Source organism: Condylura cristata, unplaced genomic scaffold, assembly GCF_000260355.1.
Source record: "Condylura cristata isolate star-nosed mole 26May11 unplaced genomic scaffold, ConCri1.0 scaffold00040, whole genome shotgun sequence".
In the NCBI taxonomy this organism is placed as follows: Eukaryota; Metazoa; Chordata; class Mammalia; order Eulipotyphla; family Talpidae; genus Condylura; species Condylura cristata.
The window spans coordinates 8,160,707-8,179,217 of NW_004567141.1; the positions used below are offsets into that span (position 1 = coordinate 8,160,707).

General features: G+C 39.9%; 1 protein-coding gene across 2 annotated transcripts in view; it reads left to right on the plus strand.

Moving 5' to 3' along the window:
* Positions 1–18,511, plus strand: part of RNF130 (ring finger protein 130) — a 98,558-nt gene that overhangs the window by 39,908 nt on the left and 40,139 nt on the right. For both annotated transcript variants that reach the window (XM_004693879.2, XM_012733310.1), the window contains exons 3-6: positions 3,782–3,853; positions 5,921–6,003; positions 13,343–13,439; positions 15,499–15,703. In XM_004693879.2, coding sequence (XP_004693936.1) covers positions 3,782–3,853; positions 5,921–6,003; positions 13,343–13,439; positions 15,499–15,703 — 457 coding nt within the window. The remainder of the gene's footprint in view (positions 1–3,781; positions 3,854–5,920; positions 6,004–13,342; positions 13,440–15,498; positions 15,704–18,511) is intronic.

Below are 18,511 nucleotides of genomic sequence, written 5' to 3' on the forward strand. Positions count from 1 at the left end.
ACATTTAAGAAAGAAATAAGAACTTAGTGAAAAGACAGAAATATGGCCAATTTCATTCTAGAATCCTCATATTATCAAAACCTCTACAGATGTGAAAATTCGAAACAGAATTTTAGTAAATTATTTCCAAAATAAAAAGGATAATTTATCATTACCCAGGTATTGTTTGTTCCAGAATAACAGACTAAAGGAATACCCTATGGGGGCCTCACTGGTAGTGCAAGGGGTTAAGTCTCAGCACTATTAGGTTATTGCCAGCCACTGCAGTACAAGTTCAATCCCAACCAAGGAGCTGACCCACAGGGCACAGCAGACCTCTCCTATCTCACCCACCACTCCCCCCAGCAGTGTATTTCAGTTAATCCGCCTGCCTGTTCTGTTCCCCACTCCGTCTCTGGTTAGTCCTCTCACCCCCCTCCACTTCACTTCAGCTCTTGTATAAATACAGTAAATCTTAAAAGGAAAAAAAAGGGGAGGGGTGGGCAGAGAATACCATGTGTACTGACTAAACACAGAAAAAAAAATTGCCAATATCCAACATCTATCCTGATTTTAAAGGTTTTCAAAAACTAAACTGTAAGAGATAAATTCCTTAAACTGATGAAGAACACCTGTGAAAAACCAACAGCTACCAGGAGATGTAATGGTGAGACTAATACTTTATTCTAAAATCAGGAACAAGAAAGGATGTATGATCTGACAACTTTGAATTCCACTTTATTTTAAAGGTTCTAACTTGAATAACAAGGAAAAAAGAAAAAGGCACACTTAATAGAAATGAAGCAAAATTGTCTTCATTTAGTGACTATTGTCCATTTTCATAGAGTTTATAAAAATTACTGGGTTTAGCAAGGTTCAGAGGTACAGAATCTATATGTAAGCAATTAATGGGAATTGAGTTTTTAAAATACCATTTTCATGAACATCAAGAATTAAGAAATACCAAACCAAAAATTACCGATAGGATATAAGATGTGTAAGACCTTTACAGTGAAAACTATAAAATACTAATGAAAGAATTAAGAGGCAGTTTGCAAGGGAAGCCCTGATGTTCTTAAAATGTCAAATCAGTCTGTATGTTCAGTGCAGTACCAACGTAAATCCCAAATGACATTCACTTAAAGAGTCAGACCTACCACGAGTTAATCTTCCCTTCTTTGTATTTACCCCAGAGAAAATGCACTGTATGTCTTTACAAAGACTTGTACATTATACAAGTAAAAAATGTTTTCAGCTGTATTCATTCCATTCCCAAACTGAAAAACAATGTAAGTGTCCCATCAACAGGTAAAAATACAAATATACAATAAGGTACTCCAAGGCATAAGAAAGAACTGTCGATAAATGTAGCAGCATGGATTAATCTCAAGATTATTATGGAGTAGAAAAAAACACATATAAAATACTGTAACTTGCCATTTAGATAAATTTTTTAAAGATTAATGTATATTTATTTATGCATACAAAAACTGGAGTGTAGGCCATAGGTGCAGGGCAGTGAAAGGATTCACCAGAGACAGAGTGGGGAGCACAACAGGCAGATCTACTGAAATACACTGCTGAAGGGAGCAATGGGTGGGACAGGAGAGGTCTGCTATGCCACATGGGTCAGTTCCCTGGCCAGGGATCAAACTCATGCTGCAGTGGCTGGTGATAGCTTCATAGTGCTGTGACTTAATCCTTCACACCACCAGGAATGCCCCATATAAAACTTTGAAGTATAGTTGCAGAAAATTAGTCATGGGAGAATAAGATGGAAGGGAGTGGGAAGAAGTGATTAAGAAGATGCAAAAAAAAAAAAAAAAAATTTTAAAGGGCCCTCCCTGATGGTGCAGCGGGTTAAAAGCACAGCACTGAGAATCTAAAGCCGCTTCCGCATGAGTTCAATTCCCGCCTGCCGGGGAGGCGACCACATGGCGTGGCAGACCTCTCCTGACCCGCCCGCTGCTCCCCTCAGCAGTGTACTTCGTCGATCTGCCTGTTCTGCTCCCCACTCTGTCTCTGGTGAAGCCTCTCACCGCCCCTGAGCCTCTGGCCTGTACCCCAGTTCTGTATGCACAAATAAATCTTAAAAAAAAAAAAAAAAAGAAGATGCATAAGGAACTTTGGGTGAGGATGATCAACACACTATTTTGATCTTAGTGATGGTTTCATGGATGATATCAGAATAGCAAATTGTACACTTTTGTATATATACAGATTATTTTAAGTCAATTATATTTCCACAAGACTGCTAAACTATATGTGTTTATGAATAATAGAGCAGACTAGAAAGGCATAGTATCAAATGCAAAGAAGCCAACTATAAAAAGACTTTATAGAGACGATTGGGTAAGTGTGAGTACTAGATAATATTAGTTAATTATTGTTCATTTTCAAATGGAATCCCAGGCCTGTTAGACACATAAGATGAAGCCTCATGATGAGTGGAATTATACAAAGCTTGTGATGTGTTTCAAAATAACCTAGCCCAATAAAGGAGGGGAGGAGTAAATGAAAAATAGGAAAAATATAGATAGAGGTTCATTAAATTATTTAATTTGGTATGTTTTAAATTTTCCCCCAAAATTTTTATTGTGTGTGTGTGTTTTATTCTCAGGAGACTACAGGGTCTCCCATGGTTTAACCCCCACCACACCATACTGCCTCAGCCTCAGCATCTGCCACTCCTCACACATAGGATCCAGTTATTTGTAGGCTGGCTGTGTGTTCTTGTGTGTTTAGGACAGTCTTGGTTTGCACCTATTGTCCCTCTAGAAATTACTAATAGGGCCCTCTGACTCGCAGAACTTTCTAATTTGAAAGGTAAGATATATGTTCATCCTACTTGTATGTAGCCAACTAATTTTGTCTACGCAGTTGCACTTCACACCTGTTTGTCTTTACTAGACTATTCTTTTTCCAGATTGCCCCTCCTTATCCCTGTGCTTTTCCTTCCTGACTCCTCCCTACTCAGCTTTCTAGTATTTGATCAGACATCACTTCCTCATAACTTTCTGTGTATTTCTCTGATGTCCTCACCTACCTGCACTGGGTCATCTTCTTTGTGAAAGCTTTGTGAAAGCTCAGTTTACAATATTCAATTAAAATATGTTTACTTTTCTTTTTTTCTGCTTCAGTTAGCTTTTCAAGGTTAAGAGTACACCCTTTCATCTTTGGGTCCATGGTGCCTAGCCATGCTTGCACTATCTGCCAAAATGTTGAGTAAATTCAATATTCCAGATTCTCTGAGCTAATCTTCTCATTTATATGAGAATAGCTCAACCCTAGAAACATAAGATCACCTTTCTAAGATCAAGGAACATAGCAGTGGCAGAGACAGAAGTGGAGTCCATGACTGCACCTTCCATGCGTGGCGTGGTTTTGAAGAACTTTGAAGGTGTCATTTTACTAAGACAGAGTTTATACATCTAATAGTGGTCCTTCTTACAGTGAAATAGGAAAGCTGTTTAAACAGTAGTAGTACATCTGGCATGTACAAGAGGTAGGTCCTGATAATGCTGTAATACTTCAAATGTTTATTAAGTACAAACTACACTAATTTAACACCTGATTTTTTCACTATCTATGCTTTTTAACTAGCCAACCAAATTGCTGAATCTATGAGGAAGCTACCAGTTTTTCTAATGTTTTAATTTTTTTTTTTTAGAGTTTTCATATGATGTGACATGGAGAGTGCTATAGGAAAACAGACTTAATAAACCTTTATTTATTTAGGGAAAAAAGAACATAACCCAGCGATCTTGCACTAAACATGTGTTTTTCTTTGCAATTTTCCTAGCGTCGTCTTGGAGATGCGGCCAAAAAAGCCATCAGCAAATTGACAACTAGAACAGTTAAAAAGGGTGATAAGGTACAGTAATGAAATACCTGTAATACTGTAATAATAATGATGATGATGATAATAATGTAGTTCTGGTTTTTATGTGGTGGGAGAGAATATACCTCAATCACTGTAAGATTATTTTTCTCCAATGCTTTATGTATCTAATGCCTTAATTTATACTGACTTCTCTTTGAAATCTTACTCTTAGTTTGCCTGTCATTTGGAAGCCCTTCATACAGTTACCTTTCCTGGACTTTAAGTTCTCTTGCCTGTAAAGCCTCGCTGACTACTTGAATTTTCCTCGCATGGTTTTCAACAGGACTTTCTTCTGCTAAAAGCTTTCATACTTTTGGAAAGAATTCTGAAGGTTCAGTTTGTACACTAAGTAGCTGGGGCTGTGTGCTCTCCCTGTACGTCCTGAGAGTTTGCCAGGAAGTTCTGCCCAGTTAGGTGGAAAACTAGAATCTACTTTTCAAGAAAGTTAGATTACAAGGCTTTTTCTGTGTAAGCAGCTTGAAATAAGAGCACGGTTTGTTGGACCCTGATGGTATGGGATACCTAATCAGAGAGGCAGTGACAGCAGCTGTGGTTAACACCTCTAGCCAAAATTCCCTAGTCAGATCTGAAGTTAGGGTGGAGCCCTGCTTCTGCTCAGGAAGGACAAAATAACATCCTACATTTGTTATACTCAAAATTACCTAGAATGATTGCATCTTAAAGGTATAAAACCAAAACTGTTTTCTGCCCCACACTCACTTCCACTATTTTAGCAAAGAGCCAATGGAATCATTTCTGATGAGTTTCCATCCTCCAATTTTACCACTGCCTTGACACCACCACATCGTTTTGCTTGACACAGTTTTGAAAGGTAAAGCATTTTCAGTGAACTTCGTTGTAATTTAAGGCAAGAAATAAGTAAAAACAGTTGCAGAAAATATAAATAGCACTAAAATAGCTACACTTTATCTCCAGAGAAGTGGTCACCCTATAAATGGTTTCTTGGCCTGATAACCTTCAGCTGCTACATTAATTTGAAATTCCCTGGGGTTGGTTTAACTTACCTGTCCTTTCTCATTAGTTTGTAGCTCCTAGGTCTGCCCACGGTTGTGCCTTTGGAGTTCTGTACAAGTGACGGTGACACCAAATACTCTCCCCTCTCCTGTCTCAGTACCTGATGGTGTTCATTTTGTGACAGCTCAGGGAACCACCCCCTACCCCCAACCCAGAAGAGGAAGTTACCCTGGATAATTGACTCCTACTGACCCTTAGTAAGAATCCAGAGTTGAGTTGATCCTTGACTATTCACCCACATCACCCCAAATCTGTGAGCAAGTGAAAAGCTCCTTTCCTTTGGGCAGGTCTCTGAACTTGAGTCTGAAGATAGTATCTTTCGGGGCTCATAATTTTTCTGCCTGTGCTTAGATCCATGGTCAGATGAGCCTCCTGATGAGGGGTCCTCCCTAGTGGTGCATAGGATTGAAGCACAGTGCTGTAAAGTTATCTGCAGCCATTGCAGCATGAGTTTGATTCTCTGCCTGGGAGGTGACCCACATGGCATGGCAAACCTTTCCTCTCTCACCTGCTACTCTCCTCAGCAGTGTATTTCAGTCACTCTGCCTGTTCTGCTCCCCACTCTGGTAAATCCTCTCACCCCTTGCACCTCTGACCTGTACCCCAGTTCTTGTGTGCATAAATAAATAAATCTTTAAAAAAAAAAAAAAAGATGAGCCTCCTGATGAGAGCAGATTGTGGAGGGTGTACAGTAAAACCTACTTAAACAGAATAGAATGCATAAGTCATAGGAAGCAGACTTGAGGGTGGGCAAAGGTGAGAGCGGATTTGAATACTGAAAAATGTTGAACTTTGGACTTCTAAGATAGTTCACTCAGAATTAATTATCACAACAGTTTAAAAACAAGATCAACTCGTTTAGATATAAGCAAATGAAAAACTACTTACACTGTTCTATAACCTTTCACTTTATAATCACTTGCCTGCCATAGTTGGTAGAGGAAAGTTCTTAGCTAGACTGTGTCTCCTCAATGTGTATACTTCCAATGTGCGTAACTTTTGTTTCTGTGCTTCCCACTTTAGGAAACTGATCCAGACTTCGATCATTGTGCTGTCTGCATAGAGAGCTATAAGCAGAATGATGTTGTCCGGATTCTCCCCTGCAAGTATGCCTACTTCTTTTTTTTACAGGAATGATAATGATGTGGTTTGTATGACTCATTTTAGAGTGGGCACCCACTTGCTTCTGAGAGCCACCTCACCTTTGGCTTTTCTGGCAGAAAAGAGTAGGCCATGCACTGTACACAGTAGGAGTTGTATTTGGCAGCAAACGATGCTGTCTCAGCAGGAATGAAAGCATACACCTTTCCAAGCTGTGAGAAACATCCATAGCCCAGAGCATCAAATCAGAAATTTTATGTCAGTACTCTTGTGGTTTTCCAAACTTAGCTGCTTGTTCCTTTCCTCCTCGTATCACTCAGCTCTGGATCCCAGAACTCTAGAATTTGAGTGAAAGCTTTCTCTGAATCTAAGTTGTACAGAGTCGAAAATATAGTTGTTGCAGACTTGCCCCGGTCAAGGTTGCTGCTCTGAGCAGTTTACGTGCACTGTCTCGTGTAAGGGGTCAGAGATTTTCTCCCCAGTGTACAGTGAAGGGTATCAAAGCCAGTAGTATATGCCAGGCTCACAAAATTCCAACAGTATAAAAGGTCTGCCTTTAATGTCCATGCCTTTACTTGGGACACATACCACCTTCCAGAGGGCAATATTCATCTGTACTTTGGTGCCCTAAAAACAGCACATTTCCTAAATAAGCATGCTGATTTGTATGATGGTGTTACTCTATTCTAGGAATGTGGCCCATTGAGATACAGTTTTGACTGTTAAGTGTAAAATATTTGGGCTCTCCCTGGTGCCATAACAGGTTAAAACAGCATAATATAAAGCTCTCCAAAGCCACTGCAGCACGAGTTTGATCCACCAGGGAGCTGACCCACATGGCATGGCAGGCCTCTTCTTTAAGACCTCTCCTCTTAAGACCCACCTGCTGCTCCCCTCAGCAGTGTGCTTTGTCAGTCTGTCTGTTCTCCTCCCCACTCTGTCTTTGGTGAATCCTCTCACCTATCACACCTCTGCCTGCACCCCAGTACTGTAAGCATAAATAAATAAATTTTTTTAAATGTAAAAATATGTAATTGCCAATTAAGAAGTCAGAATCAGAGACTTTTCCTCTTCATTTTCTTCTGCCCTTTATAACAGATCCATACAACTCTGTCGTTCTAATAAAAACAATATATAAATGAATAAAATAATTAGTTGTTTCCACAAGACTATTAGTAATATTTTACTTATTTACAAAGTCAATAAAATCTGTTTTGTTTTCTAAACATTGAACTTCAGGGTAATTTCATATACTGAAGCAGAAAACTAAGATTCTGGAAACCAGTTATCATAGTTTACATGTAAAGGGAAATCTATAAAACTAACTATAAGCTGTCCAATAGAAAATTAAATTATGTACTTGCCAGTTTTTCTTTAACTGTTATCATTTATAGTCTAAAAGAAATATACTGCAAGTGGAAATCAAGAAAAAGATCAATAGGCTACCTTACAATGTGGTTTATCAGCTGTTACTTGCTTTTTAAAAGTATTTTTACCCGCACAGATTTCTTTTGACACCAGAATGATCAGGAAGAAGCTAAGTCTTCTTACTTAAGCCCAGAGTCCCCCAGAACCACTACGAACCTAAGAAGGAGGGCCTCCAAAGTCCTTCACTTCACAAAGAGAGTGTCTTCTTCAGAGAGCCTTGGCCAAAAGTAAACTGTTGTAGAAATTTGCTCCCCATTCTCTCTGTTCCTTGAGCATTGGGTTTTCCTAGGTTTCATTTTTAGTTCTGCTTCCTCCTAATTTAGTCTAGTGATTTCTAAACTTAACTGTGCATCAGAATTGGCAGGGAATTTTCATAGTCACATCCTGAATGGAGTCCAGCATGCTTATTTTTATTCAGTACCTGGGTGATTGTGGTGCTGTAGGTCACACCTTCCATGAAGTCCATGGCCATTTCTGTTACTGTGCTCCCCCCACCCCCCCGCCAGAGACATGCTTTCAATATGTGTCTTTGTGGTCCATGTTAATATTAAGAGTTTCAACAAATTTAACAAGATTTCTTTGTGCTGCTCATTCAATTACCTTTTTGTTATCAGGTCCTTTTGTGACTAGACATGTCTACTGCCATGTCAGAGTTCCCCTTTCACGTTAGAGCAGCTTGATGTGTCAGTGATGTTTAGCTTCCTCTAAATTACAGTGTCTGCTTAGCCCATTATTTCACCTCACTGAAATGGTAACAACAGTAGGATTCTCAGGTATAGTAAAAATTAACTTTGCACCTTGAACAACATTCTGAATTGTAACTTTGAACTAGGGTGGGGTTTCTCAGTCTCAGCACTGACCGCAAACATTTGCTATCAGATCATTCTTTGTTGGGGTGATGGCGTGTCCTGTGCATTTTAGGGTATTGGGCAGTATCCCTGGCTTTACCCAGTAGACGCAGCAAGATCCACATATACAATCTGACAGCCACAAAATGTCTCCATTTAAGAGCTAAATGAAGGACCTAGAGGCTGGTTCCACATACATACTCATCTTTACTGTAAATCTCCAAGCCTTTTATTTCCAGTGGGTTCTCCTCAAGTACCTTGAATTAGCTGTTGCCTGTGCTCTGCTACTTGCTGTGTTTCCTCTGCCTGGGATGCCCTGTCCGACCTCTTGACTGTCGGTCTTTAAATCTGAGACCAGCTGTGACCCTGCAGTGTCTTCCTTTAGTACTCATTGCCAAGAACTCTGGTACCTGCAGGACTCTGAACAGGGCCCAGCAGACTTGAATGATGTCTAAGAAATTCTGTTTCCCTGGTTGGTGGCCACATGCCTCACAGCAGCACCAGTTGTTCATTCTTCTTGTACTCCTCATCCCCTTCTTCCTCACTCTCAGCAGATAACTTTGTCAGCAACTTCAGAGAGAAAATGTAGCTACTAGAGAATTGAAATTTCCTCAGTTTTTCTGACCTGAGCTTTCCTACCTGCATACCTTCCTTCCAGCCTTCCCTCTGACAGTTTGGAGGAGGCCCCCTGCTTTGTTCTGTCATGCTGTTTCCACCTGAACCCCTGTGTGCCAGCACCTTTCCTTCCTCAGGGACCGTGACTGACTATCGGCTCCCTCCAGATTTTGTTCATTGTTCACCAGTATATGGACATGCTCAGCATTTCCTTTTCCACTTTTCACAACACTTTCAACCCCACCTCCAAATACCACCCTATAGCTTTTCACTGTCAAAGCCAGAATTTGGCAGAATCTGCACTCACTGTAAAAGAGAAAAGGATCCTCAATACCTTTGTGTCTGTCTGTCCTTAATTTTTAACAAGCCTGTCTGGAGCCTGCACTAAGACTTTTTGTCTGTAGCTATGAAACCTCATGTGCTGCTGGCTGTTTGTTGCATGACCTTTACTTTTCCTCTTCTCTCATGTTATTTACCCTGGACAGATGGTGGTTGGCAGTGCTTTGGGACCTCCTCCTTGTGTCAGTTGATTATAGTTGATCATCCTTTGGCTGCTAGCCAACATGTCTTAGAAACTGAAAAACTGTCCCCCTTTCAAGCCTGTTTTATTTAAAGGTCAGTTACAGAATTTTTAGTAGTTAAAAATACTTTTCAGAAGTAGGGTCTTGCAGTTTCTACAGTTGTATGGGCAAGATGCCACCTCAGGGGCAAAAATGGATCAGTTTTCTGGCTGCTGACGGAGACATTGTAGTGGTAGGAAAGGAGGGGCACATATTCCGTGTTAGCGGTCTTTGGACATTTCATACCTTTGGCATTCGGTGTTTGAAGTATTCCCTATAGGAGTAACTTGTCCTTTCCACCACTTATTGTTTGGCAACACCTCACTGACTGTTCTTCCTAGCGTACCTCTGAGCCTTTTCTGTTTTTATATGCATTGTTTTCATCTGAGTCTTTTATAGTAGTAGGAAGGGCCTCTTTTCAAGGTCTGCCGTAGGTGCTCCCCTTTGCAGTGTCTGTAGGTGCTATGGTGCCTTTATGTCCATGACAGGTCACTCTGGTGCCTGGCTTGCTGGGGTCTGAGGCAGGCTGCAAGTGTTCTGGCCATTTATAACCTTCCTTTGCTTGGTGTGTTTTAGTCATTCCTTTTATTTGTCCTTCCTTGGTACTTTTCTAAGTTTCCCACATACACTTTGGCACTTGCTGTTCCAAGCAGTTTCATGTGGTAGGGGGTACATGCTTCCTCCATGTCCCGTGCAGCTTGTAGAGGAGACCCATGGTTTGGGCTGTTTGTGGACACCCATACAACTAGAGTAGCACAACCTGGCCTGCAAGGAAGGAAGCTGTTGAACAGCTGAGATAGAAGCAAGAGGGTGATGAACACAACCAACCAGGGCGGTCACTCACTGGGTTCCACCAGTGACCTGAAGGGAAGTGATAAGCTTGTCACAGAAGGTTTAACAGGTGAAGAAAAAAACTTGGTTTTGTTTTCAGAAGAGAAGGATATGCTGTGCAATTAGACTGAGCACCTTCGGCAGGTCTATTATGAAAAAAGCCTAGGTCAGAAGAGGGAGGTGTGTTAACTGACTGGGATGGGGATGAGATAAGAAAACAGTGAGGTGGGTGAGTAGACAAAAAGCTTTATTTTAAGAAAGAAAACATTTCTTTTGGATTTTGAGTTAGCTAAAGAAGCAAGGCTTTTTCATTTTGTCCTTAGAGGACCAATTGATCTTTGTCATTACAGTGTCCTAAGCAAAGAAGAGGTTGTAATTGTTCAGTAAATCGGCCAAGATATTTTTTCAGATCAAAATATCTGCAAGGAAGCTATTAAAAATCCCAACTAAGAAAAATCTACTTGTAACTAAGGTTAAAGAAACAGATAAACAGAACACTCAACTGATGCAGCTTTAAAAACTGTAGAATTATGTACCATTTCTATCTAGTAATAGAAAGCTAGGCAAGACAGTAAGAGATGGGAAAGAGTCCTCCCTGGTGGCACAGTGGGTTGAAGTGCTGCACTGTGAAGCTTATCCACAGCCACTGCAGCATGAGTTAGTTCCCAGGCCAGGGAGCTGACCCACATGGCACAGCAGATCTTTCCTGACCTGCCCACTGCTCCTCTCAGCATGTGTTTCAGTCAAACTGCCTGCTCTACTCCCCACTTTCTCTGAATCCTCTCATGCCCCCCTACAACCGCACCTCTAGCCTATGACCCAGTTCTTGTATGCATGAATAAATAAATCTTTAAAGGGGAGGGGGACAAAAAATGCTGGTGAAAAGTGGGTGAGCGAAAGCTCTCAAAGCCCCCAGATTTCTGCTGCTTGCTTAAACCAGTTTCCACAAACATCTGGTTAAAAGACAATTTCCCCCATACCTTATCTCTTCTCTCACCAGTCTGTCATAAACTCATCCTGAACTGGCCTAGATATTAATATAGGCAGATTTGTTCATGTTAGGGTAGGATCCGTCAGTTAGTCTGACTTAAAGGAGTCTTACATCCTCAGAAAGGCTTAAAGGCCTTGTTCTAATCTCTGCTAGAAAGAGCCAATGCTGGCACAGTTAACAGCTGCTGGGAGCCCTTGCATCAGAAGCCCTTCACTCCCTCCTGGAGCAAAGACAGGGTAACAAGAAACAGAATGGAAATGCCTGTGTCTTTTAGATGAATGTAGGTCTCCACTACAGATTGGTGACTTTCACAACTTAAATAAAAAGCTTTACACTCTCTGCAGGAATGGTAAACTTCTAGGTTTATTGCATTAAGGGCAAATTCCAGAGTAGATCTTTGTGACCTTTATTCTTATCCCAAAGAAATGTGTACCAAGATACTAAATGGCAGTAAGTGGGTGTGTATGTGTTGTTCAGGCTGAAGCTGTGAGTATGAATATTTCTTCCAAATCCCAAACAAAACTGTTTTTTAGACCTCTTTGTTAAATCAAGACTACCTTTGAACCAGCTATATATAACTACTTACAAGCTACATATAAAAATTATAAGTTAGCAAGCATACAGTGCTTTAGTTTCTAAATTTTTTTTAAAGATTTATTTATTTGTGCATACAGAACTGGGGTACAGGCCAGAGGCTCAGGGGCAGTGAGAGGCTTCACCAGAGACCGAGCGGGGAGCAGAACAGGCAGATCGACAAAGCACATTGCTGAAGAGAGCAGTGGGCAGGTCAGGAGAGGTCTGCCACGCCATGTGGTCACCTCCTGGGCAGGCGGGGATCAAAGTCATGCGAAAGTGGCTTTAGCTTCTTAGTGCTGTGCTTTAACCCGCTGCGCCACCAGGGAGGGCCCAGTTTCTAAAAATTTTTATCTGATCCCAAAGCTCAGATTATAGTTCCCTCCAGAGGTGTACAGAATAGCACTCTCAGCCCTTTGGCTAAGCTTAAGTGCAAAGGTGTACAGAATGTGTATCCTGGCTCCTGCTGTTTGCCTGTTTAGCCAGAACTCTGTGGCTTCATATCAGCATGTCAGGACTGCCATGGAGTTACTTGAGCTGGAGGAATGATTTCTGCAGCTCCCTTAAAGTCTGTTGTCCCCTCCAGAAAGCACAAGTTTCTGTTAGAAGAATGCAAAGCCCTTCCCAGTCACAAGAATGTAACGTTCTCCTCTTCTGAAAATCACCCATCTTCTCTCTCCCTTTAAGCATTTTAGTTGAAAACTGTAAGCAGTGTTACCTGATTCTTGAAAACAGTTCATCCCTAAAAATAGTCCCAACTGTCATGTAACTAACAAACATTTTGCTTAAGTTACTTAGAAAGCCTTTAAAGTAGTTTCATATGGCATTTAACAGAGTTCCATGAAGCTAATTAACAATTATACAGAGAACTCATTTAGTGCTTGTTTTTAAGGTCTTTCTGAAATTACATTTTTCTGCTCTAGTAATTATAGAAAACATAACTGATTTATAAAGCATAATTCATTAACTTCATTTTTTTTAAGATTTATTTATTTATGCATACAGAAATGGGGTACAGGCCAGAGGTGCAGGGGCAGTGAGAAGATTCACCAGAGACAGAGTGGGGAGCAGAACAGGCAGATCTACGAAGTACACTGCTGAGGAAAGCAGTGGACAGGTCAGGAGAGGTCTGCCTCGCCAAGTGGATCCAGCTCATGCTGAAGTGGCTTTAGCTTCTTATTGCTGTGCTTTAGCCCACTGTGCCACCAGGGAGGGCCCCATTAATTTCATTTTAATGAACCTAATTATCTTAAAACTTCTTTGGAAATTGATTCAGTTAGAAGTCCAGGCAGCCCAGTACTCCTCACAGTGCTGTTGACATAAAAGATTGAATTTAGGAGATTTCTACCAGCTTTATTTTAATACATCCCCAATAATTATGTCTTGGAACAAAAGTCCCATAAGAAGAAAAACAGACTAAAATTTCCATTTATTTGTATTTTGGCCTAATAGTTTTTCAGTATATAATTTGTGACACTGTTCATTTTTTTTTTAATAGGCATGTTTTCCACAAATCCTGCGTGGATCCCTGGCTTAGTGAACATTGTACCTGTCCTATGTGCAAACTTAATATTTTGAAGGCTCTGGGAATTGTGGTATGTTTCCTGCTTTGTTACTATTATATAGTGTCATATCTCAGTATAACATAACCTAGCCCAAGTAGCTGATTAAGACTCACCCTACCCCAACCCCCCAAAAGCTACTTATCTCTCTTTGCTGTATAATACTCATTAACCAGCAGTGTCTTCCAAGATTACTTCCAAGTCCAGCAATGTCAGGGACTCCTAAGAGAGGAGAGAAGGGACTGTCTGATTTTCAAGTGTGCTTCTTTCTGTTTGGTGGTGGGGTATATGAACTTAGGCAGAGAGAAGGATGTAACTCCACTTCATTGTGATCTTTTTTTTAAGGAATAGAATATAGACTTTTAACTTTGTTCACATACTACATTTTTCATCTTTAGCATAATATATAACTAAATCATTACTTATCTTCCTTCCTTTTGAGTTTGACTTTGCTCTCCTGGGTGTGTTGATAAATTGCAAATAGTGAAGGTGGGCAGTGCCCCATCCTAGGCAAACCTTTAACAACTTGGCTAGGGTTTAGGGTTGGTATTACCTGTGGAATACTTCAGCTCTGACCAGACAAGTCAGCGCTCACTAGCGGAACCAGGGTGCTTGCAGAAACCCTACAGTTCCTTAAGAGAAGTATTGACTAGGTATATCCAAGATTGTTGCTTTTTAGAGGGAAATGAAATAGTTTTGGTCTCAAAAATGAATGAATGCCTCATCTTTTCAGGTAACAAAAAGTTGAGTGTGACCCAAAAAATGAATTCCTCATTTTAAGCTTTGAACCCCAAAGATCTAAGTGGTGCAATTTGAAATGCGCTGTCACATGACAAGTGTCAGCCATTTGGGAACCATTTACCTTCCATCTCTGTTGATCACAGCATGTGACATTTAACACATTTTCTCCACCTTGGCACCTGGACACAGTTTTGGACTAGATCCCTCCTCTAGGCGGGGCCATTGTTTACACTGTAGACTGTCTAGCAGCATCCACAGCCTGTGCTGCTAAATGCTGGTGCCCATGCATGATGCCCAGTCACAACAGTCAAAAATGTTCCCCGACATTGCCATGTTTCCCGTAGGACCAAAGTCCACCCAACTGAGGAGTTTACTGAAGCATCTGTCATAATAGGTGGCACATAGTAGACAGTGGAAAACACTAAGATTGCCTCCAGCCTTCTTGGCTATTGGGTTATTTGGGCCTTTAAGTCTTTGAAATATTAGTACTTTTCCCATCTGTTTTTCATGAAGATCCTTCTAAAATGTACTACAAGACACCATATACTTCTTTAAATACCCAAAATAATAATAAATTTCTTCCTATAGTCATTACGAGCATAGTTATTACACTGTGTAAATTTGGTTTTAATTTGGCTTGGAGTAATCTCAAAGAGAATTGTTCTGGGCATGGTTGTCTGACTTCTGTGTACACAGCTATTCTAAGCTACCATTCCTAACTCTGCTTCTAATACCCTGTCTGCTTCCAAAAGTTATGGATGCCAAATATCCATATTGTTAAGTCAGGCCATTTTTGTACCCACGTTTGTATCCAGCTTTTTAGTTGGTGGCCCAGCACAGTTTTATATCCGTCCTTCAGGTTTAGTTGCTTAGGTTTTAAAACAGTTTTCTCACAGTTTGAACAATCTTTTTAGTTTTTGATCTGCTGTTGACTGTATTCTTGTGTCTAAAAGTAAATGGTACTTAAAACTATCAAATGAATGAGGTTATTAACAGAGCGGCCAAAGCATGAAAAGGGTATTTTATGTTATGTGTATCCGTCAGTGTTAATATCAGAGCCAAAGTCATATTGTTAGCTTTATAATGGCGATAATGAATCCCTTTTCCTAAAGCCACTTCCACAAGATTGTCATTTATTAAGATGTGGTAGCCAGTTTCCTTAGTTCTACAATGGAACTTTCCTTTCCTTTGTACCATTTTTTGGGGAAGAAATCATGTTTCTCTTCAAAACTCTTGGGGAAGATGGAGAGGGTAGATGGGGAGGGAAATGAGAGGAAAACCATACTAAAAAGAATTTTATGAAATGATTTGTTATTCTTACAAGTACTTTTAATCTGGAACTATTTTGCAGCCAAACTTGCCATGTACTGATAATGTAGCATTTGATATGGAAAGGCTCACCAGAACCCAAGCAGTTAACCGAAGATCAGCTCTAGGTGACCTCACCAGCGACAATTCCCTTGGCCTTGAGCCCCTTCGAACTTCGGGGATATCACCTCTTCCTCAGGATGGGGAACTCACCCCTAGAACAGGAGAGATCAACATCGCAGTAACAAGTAAGTGGACCTGTGCCCAGCACAGGACAGATTTGCTGCCTGTGTCTAGCATGTGGCTACTGCTCCAAATGACTGTTAGGGCAGTCACTAGGCCAGTGAGTGGCCTGCGACTGAGCAAGTGCTGCGTACTTTGGTTAAAGCAGATGTTTGGAATGTTGAAACTTTCTTTATACTAAGGAGCTTATGTATTTGTATGTGACTAATACAAATAGTTGTATCTTAGCAGCTGTTCATAAACCTGCTTTGAAATGATTTCATTGCAAACAGACATTTTAGAGGATCTTGGTGGGATATGACTTCGGGCCTCAGCTCCTTGGGTGTACTGTACTCTGAGAATTGCTCTCCAGTGCCCACGCTGCAGGCATCTAGTTAAAAGCTGATTCAGAATTTGAACCTAAAAATCCATGACTTTAGTTCAGATGACCTATTGTTGCTCATTTACTTTGCACTTTTTCATTCAGTTTGGAATTTGGCACTTAACTCTTTGGTACATGAAACAGGAGAAGAGCAAAAAGTAATCTTTAAAAATGCTGGGGGTTGATTATGAACATCATGGTGCTGACCTCGTTGAGAACTGCTGGTGTGGTGCTGCAGGCCTGAGTGTGGTGTGAGTGGGCTGGCAGGTGTGTGTGCGGACGTTCACTCTGCCCATTGTTTTCTTCAATTCCATTCTTTACATGTTATTTTCATCTAACGACCTTTCACTCCATCTTCCTTGTCACCACTTGGGTGCTTTCTTTTCCAAATACATGCTGCTGCCTGCTTATAGCTTCAAGCCCTAAGCATAGTGGGACTCCTACCTAACTCTGGGAGGCAATAATGGATAAAACTGCTTAAAAAAAGTTTTCCCTTCACATGGTAAGACTCACACAGTCTGTTTAATTAATTAAAAAGCAAAATTGCTTTTAGTCAACCCAAAATTATTACTAGGAAATGATTTACCAGGTTTTGTTCTGTCACTTTTCTAAACTCAGGGAGACTTCCTATTAAGTTGTGAAATAAGTAGACATATAAACATTATGAGCTTCTATATTTATAAAATATTTGTAAATTATTATATTTTATAAAATAAGTAAAATGTATTAATTTCTTACTGTTTTCATTGATTTGAGAGCATTTTTTACTTTCTTGCTTTCAGCATTCAGGGTTTATGCTCTAGATTTTTTAAAGTTGATCTAATAGTAATAAAGGAGACAAAGGCTGCTTATTTATTAACTAACTTTATAGGTCCTTCAATGATCAACATTTATTGAGCACCTACTACTGCATTAAATACTGATTCACTTATATTTTATATAAAAGTGTCCTTTCAAAATCTTATGCTTGATGATAAAAATTACTCAGATATCAAATTACTCAACTTTAGCAGGATTTACACATGATGTTAGTGAGATTCGTGTGATTAAAAGACCCAAGTTACTTGTGCCTCAAAGCCCTGTAGTGCCCCAGCACCTACAGTGCCTCAGCCAGCAACCACTGTGTGCAAGGCACTGTGCTAAATCCACACTGAGCTGGACAGCAGTAATCAAGAGCAGTGACTGCTGCTAACACTCTCGGGCCCAGTGGGTATTGTTGTGATAATATTCACTTATTTTTGATTACTGGTTTTTATTGTTGAAATACCATACAAATATGAATGTTATCTTCAAGATTTGGAAACAGACATAATTGAATTCTGAAAGTCTGCTTATGCATAAAATTCTCTAAGAAGAAAAAAGAATTCTGTGTTAAACATCTTCATATTGATGAGAAGTTGTCTTGTAAATTTTTTTTGTCAATATATATTTTCCTACCTTAAAATATACATGAATAAAAGTGATGGATTTTGTATGGGTTCTTGAATGTTCTACTTTAACAAAAATCATGTAAATTTGTGATACCAGTAAGGAATTTGTATTCTGAGAAGCAGTGACTACACTTTTATCTAAAAAGAAAAGTATTTTAATAATATGAAAAAAGGTGGGCAGAGAAATGCTCATAGAACAACTCAACATTCTGGAATCCTGAAGAACAGTTATGGAAGATCACCTCCTTTAAACTCTAATAAAATAATAACCTTTTTCTAGCTAAATTTCTAGACACACATTGTTTTGCATAGTTGTGGGACTCATAAAAGTCAGGTTGAGAAACACCATGTTATACATGATTTTTGCATATAAACACTTGGCATTCAGTATACATGTTTCTTTTATCTTCCTTATTGTAGATCCATTGAGAATTTTAGCATGTAACACTTTGATAAACTACCCCGGATTAAGTGAATACTCTGAGACAAATATTTTGCAATTAAGACTTTTTATAGATAATCATGTTGGTTCTCTGGTTGGGTTTGTTTGTGGTTTCTGTGGGGTTATGCTTTTTTTTTTGTTATTATTGTTTTTTAGGTTCTCAATATTGTTTTTGGAACATTACCTTGACCATATGAACTTTGAAATGTTAAGGGAATCGATGAGTGGATGTAGAGAGACTAGATAAAAACCCTTAATTCTGTGTATAGAGGTGTTCACTCTTTCTTTGCTGGGCAGGTACCTTGTGAATTCACCTACCCCTCCTGTTTATGCTTAACAAAGCAGAACAGCCAGTTCTGCTTCCAGACAATGGGTATACTTTTCTAAGAGACACCGATGAGATGTCCTTTTTTAGTAAAGACTGTCAGTAGACCCAGCCATAGAGAAAATACTGTAGACAAGAATGCTGTGGAAGGCCAGCCTGCGGACTTCTTGGAGTACCCACAGACCTTTGGGAACTACTATTCCATGTATCTAAACCTTTCTCTAAGAATCAGCGATACAGCCATGCAGAAGTGAC